Here is a 4,686-nt window from a genome sequence, read left to right as displayed (position 1 = left end):
GACTCGCTCGCTTGAGCTCGTCGTTTCTGAGAATCACTCGCTGGAGCTCGTCGTTTCTCAGAATCGCTCGCTGGAGCTCGTCGATTCTGAGAGTCACCCACTGGAGCTCTTCGATTCTGAAAATCACTCGCTGGAGCTCCTCGATTCTGAGAATTACTCGCTGAAGCTCTTCGATTCTGAGAATCGCTCGCTGAAGCTCATCGATTTTGAGAGTCACTCGCTGGAGCTCGTCGATTCTCAGAACCACTCACTGGAGCTCGTCGTTTATGAGAGTCACTCGCTGGAGCTTGTCGATTCTGAGAGTCGCCTGTTGGAACTTGTCGATTCTGAGAATCACTCGCTGGAGCTGGTCGTTTCTGAGAGTCACTTGCTGGAGCTTGTCGGTTCTGAGAATCGGCCGTTGGAACTCGTCGATTTTGAGAATCGCTAGCTGGAGCTCGTCGTTTCTGAGAGTCACTCGCTGGAGCTTGTCGATTCTGAGAATCACTCGCTGGAGCTCGTCGATTCTGAGAATCACTCTCTGGAGCTCATCGATTCTGAGAATCCCTCTCTGGAGCTCATCGATTCTGAGAATCACTCGCTGGAGCTCATCGATTCTGAGAATCACTCTCTGGAGCTCATCGATTCTGAGAATCACTCGCTGGAGCTTGTCGATTCTGAGAATAGCTCGCTGAAGCTCATCGATTTTGAGAGTCACTCGCTGGAGCTCGTTGATTCTCAGAACCACTCACTGGAGCTCGTCAATTCTGAGGATCACTCGCTGGACCTCATGGATTCTGAGAATTGCTCAGTTCTGAGAATCACTCACTAGAGCTCATCAATTCTGAGAATCACTCATTGGAGCTTGTCGATTCTGAGAATCACTCGCTGTAGCTCATCGATTCTGAGAGTCACTCGCTGGAGCTCGTCGATTCTGAGAATCACTCGCTGTAGCTCATCGATTCTGAGAGTCACTCACTGGAGCTCGTCGATTCTCAGAACCACTTACTTGAGCTCGTCGAATCTTAGAACCACTCGCTGGAGCTCGTCGATTCTGAGAATCACTCGCTGGAGCTCGTCAATTCTGAGAATCCATAACTGGAGCTTGTCGATTCTTAGAATCACTCGCTGCTGGAGCTCGTCAATTCTGGAAATCACTCACTGGAGCTCGACGATTTTGAGAATCAGTCGCTGGAGCTCGTCGATTCTGAGAATTGCTCACTGTAGCTCGTCGATTCTGAGAATTGCTCACTGTAGCTCGTCGATTCTGAGAGTCACTCGCTGGAGCTCGTCGATTCTGAGAATCACTCGCTGTAGCTCATCGATTCTGAGAGTCACTCACTGGAGCTCGTCGATTCTCAGAACCACTTACTGGAGCTCGTCGATTCTCAGAACCACTTACTGGAGCTTGTCGAATCTTAGAACCACTCGCTGGAGCTCGTCGATTCTGAGAATCACTCGCTGGAGCTCGTCAATTCTGAGAATCCGTAACTGGAGCTTGTCGATTCTTAGAATCACTCGCTGCAGGAGCTCGTCAATTCTGGAAATCACTCACTGGAGCTCGACGATTTTGAGAATCATTCGCTGGAGCTCGTCGATTCTGAGAATCACTCGCTGGAGCTCGTCGATTCTGAGAATTGCTCACTGTAGCTCGTCGATTCTGAGAATCACTCGCTGGAGCTCTTCGATTCAGAGAATCGCTCGCTGGAGCTTGTCGATTCAGAGAATCGCTCATTGGAGCTCGTTGATTTTGAGAAACTCTTGCTGGAGCTCGTCCATTTTGAGAATCACTCATTGAAGCTCGTCCATTTTGAGAAACACTTGCTGGAGCTCATCCATTTTGAGAATCACTCATTGAAGTTCGTCGATTCTGAGGATCACTCGCTGGAGTTCGTCGATTCTGAGAATCCCTCGCTGGAGCTTGTCGATTCTGAGAAGCACTCGCTGGAGCTTATCGATTCTGAGAATAACTCGCTGGAATTCGTCGATTCTTAGAATCGCTCGCTGGAGCTCATTGATTCTGAGAATCACTCACTGGAGCTCGTCGATTCTGAGAATCCCTCTCTGGAGCTCGTCGATTTTGAGAATCAGTTGCTGGAGCTCGTCAATTCTGAGAATCACTCGCTGGAGCTTGTCGTATCTTATAAAGAATGGTTCATTTGCATTGCTCTTCCAACTAGGGTTCTAGCTTAGCAGATAATAATAATAATAATAACTATTGTTATCATGTATTAGATTGTGTTTCTTTGCTTGTAACTTACGTATGTTTTGGATTAATCAAACTGTCATTATTATCATGTATAATATTGTGTTGTGTGTGTTTCTCTACTTGTAGTTTACGGATGTTTTTGGATAAGTTAAACTTTTATTATTATCTTTCGAAATATAATATAGAGCTTTAGATTAATAATTATGAAAACAAAACAAATGAGGAAAATTTGATCATGAGAAAAGAATGAAAATTAATAAGAGATTTACAAGCAGACGAACGAGAAAAGAATAAAAAGTGAACAAGAAAATATATCTAGCAGACGAAGGATCCCTTTCTCTGGTTACGGCTCATTCTGGCTTTGCGTACACATACACCAAAAAGTGTGGCATATTCTTTCCGCATTCTCCTCTGTTCTCATACACCTGAGAACACTGAGATTACCAAACAATTCTTCACTCAAGGGGTTATCTACTGCATTGTAATTTTTCAGTGGCTACTTTCCTCTTGTTAAGAGTAAGAGAGACTCTTTAGCTATGGTAAGCAGCTCTTCTAGGAGAAGGACACTCCAAAATCGAACCATTGTTCTCTAGTCTTGGACAGTGCCATATCCTCTGTAACATGGCCTTCCACAGTCTTGGATTAGAGTTCTCTTGCTCTAGGGTACACTCGGGCATGCTGTTCTATCTTGTTTATCTTCCTCTTGTTTTTGTTTTTTAATTTTTTATATTCTATGCATGAAAAATCTAATTTAATGTTGTTACTGTTCTTAAAATATTTGATTTTGATTGTATTACTTCTTTTATAATGTATTAATTTCCTTGTTTCCTTGCCGTACTGGGCTATTTTTCCCTGTTGGAGCCCTTGGGCTTATAGCATCTTGCTTTTCCAACTAGGGTTGTAGCTTACCTTATAATAATAATAATAATAATAATAATAATAGTAATAATAATGATAATAATAATAATAATAATAATAATAATAATAATAATAATAATAATAGAAAAAAGTTATGCTGAAAAAAATATGTAGCAGACAAAGAAGAAAAAAATAAAAAAAGGAAAACTGAAAAAAAATGAGCTGACGAAGGAGAGAAATAATTATCTTCCAAGCTTAACTGCCAAAAGGAGATCAAACTATACCTTGTTAGTATTTCACCAGAAAGTCGGAATAAAAAGAAGAACAAGAACAAGAGCAACAAAAAAAAAAACAAGAGATGATAAGTTTGACGTAGTTTTGCCAAAAAGATTCAGCATTCATTGTTTGGGAACTTTCGAAAAAAAAAAAAAACTTTGAATAAAAATGAAGCGTGTGTTCCTGTTTACTCGAGTCTTCCGTTAATAAGCCTCACTTTCTTCTTCTTCTTCTTCTTCTTCTTCTTCCTCTTTTTCTTCTTCGGTTTCTTCTTTTTCTTCTTCGGTTTCTTCTTTTTCTTCTTCTTCTTCATCGTTTTCTTCTTCTTCTTCTTCTTCTTCTTCTTCTTCGGTTTCTCCTTTTTCTTCTTCTTCATCGTTGTTTTCTTCTTCATCGTCGTTTTCTTCTTCTTCTTCTTCTTCTTCCTTTTAACTAAGAAGAAGAATTCTAGATATGGTTCTTCTACTTCTACTTCTACTTCTACTTCTAATTCTTCTTCTTCTTCCTTTTAACAAAGAAGAATTTTCCTAAACATGGTTAACCTCTCTCTCTCTCTCTCTCTCTCTCTCTCTCTCTCTCTCTCTCTCTCTCGGAATGTCTAATTAGTCTTCAGAGAGAGATTTATGGTCGCCACTACTTAAAATTAAGGCAACGACTGAGAAACCTACTTTATACCTTCCGTCCTTCTTATCCCGGACAAGAAGAGGAAGGAGAAAGTAACAAACGAACAAACAAACAAGAGGGAAAGAAGACTCGAGGTTCAGTCTACTAATGAGACCATGAATCTGCGTTGAACCTCGACAAGAAGAACAATTAAACAAATAAACGTCTTTTGTTTGAATCCGGACAAAAGGAGCATCAAAATTCGTTTCCGGAAATTAAATATCGATTTCAAATTAGGAAAAAGCGAAACAGGTGTTTTTAAAGGTATTTTAAAAGGCAGCTCATGAACCCCTTTGCAAGTAATGTACTTTTTATACTGTTTTCCATATCCGTTAAGAATCTAGTTTCCTTTTTAAAAACTGCTTTTACATACCAAATTCGCTTAGCATACACTCGGGCACACTATTCTATCTAATTTCTCTTCCTCTTGTTTTGTTAGTTATTTTATAGTTTATATAGGATATGTTTATTTTAATGTTGTTACTGTTCTCAAAATATTTTATTTTTCCTTTTTTTCCTTTCCTCACTGGGTTGCTTTCCCTGTTGGGGTCCCTAGGCTTATAGCATTCTGCTTTTCCAACTAGGATTGTTGCTTAGCATTGATGCGAGCCAATCTGGAACGAACGAACGAACTCAGCTCATAAATGGCAGAGGCAAGGGACAGTAACAATGTTCTTGAGACTTGATCATATATCTATATA

At 40.5% G+C, this 4,686-nt stretch overlaps 1 protein-coding gene across 1 annotated transcript in view; it reads right to left on the bottom strand.

Moving 5' to 3' along the window:
• Positions 1 to 1,774, bottom strand: part of LOC137633110 (ribosome-binding protein 1-like) — a 1,946-nt gene extending 172 nt beyond the window's left edge. Inside the window, exons 1-4 of the mRNA XM_068365271.1 lie at positions 1,535 to 1,774; positions 1,142 to 1,276; positions 252 to 506; positions 1 to 116 (exon numbers count right to left, since the gene is read on the bottom strand). The exon at positions 1 to 116 is cut by the window's left edge and continues 172 nt beyond it. Coding sequence (XP_068221372.1) covers positions 1 to 116; positions 252 to 506; positions 1,142 to 1,276; positions 1,535 to 1,774 — 746 coding nt within the window. The remainder of the gene's footprint in view (positions 117 to 251; positions 507 to 1,141; positions 1,277 to 1,534) is intronic.
• Positions 1,775 to 4,686: the final 2,912 nt, after the last annotated feature.

Source organism: Palaemon carinicauda, chromosome 42 (genome assembly GCF_036898095.1).
Source record: "Palaemon carinicauda isolate YSFRI2023 chromosome 42, ASM3689809v2, whole genome shotgun sequence".
Classification (NCBI taxonomy): domain Eukaryota; kingdom Metazoa; phylum Arthropoda; class Malacostraca; order Decapoda; family Palaemonidae; genus Palaemon; species Palaemon carinicauda.
Note: the sequence above shows the minus strand (reverse complement) of the source record. Positions and strands in the feature narration are given on the sequence as shown.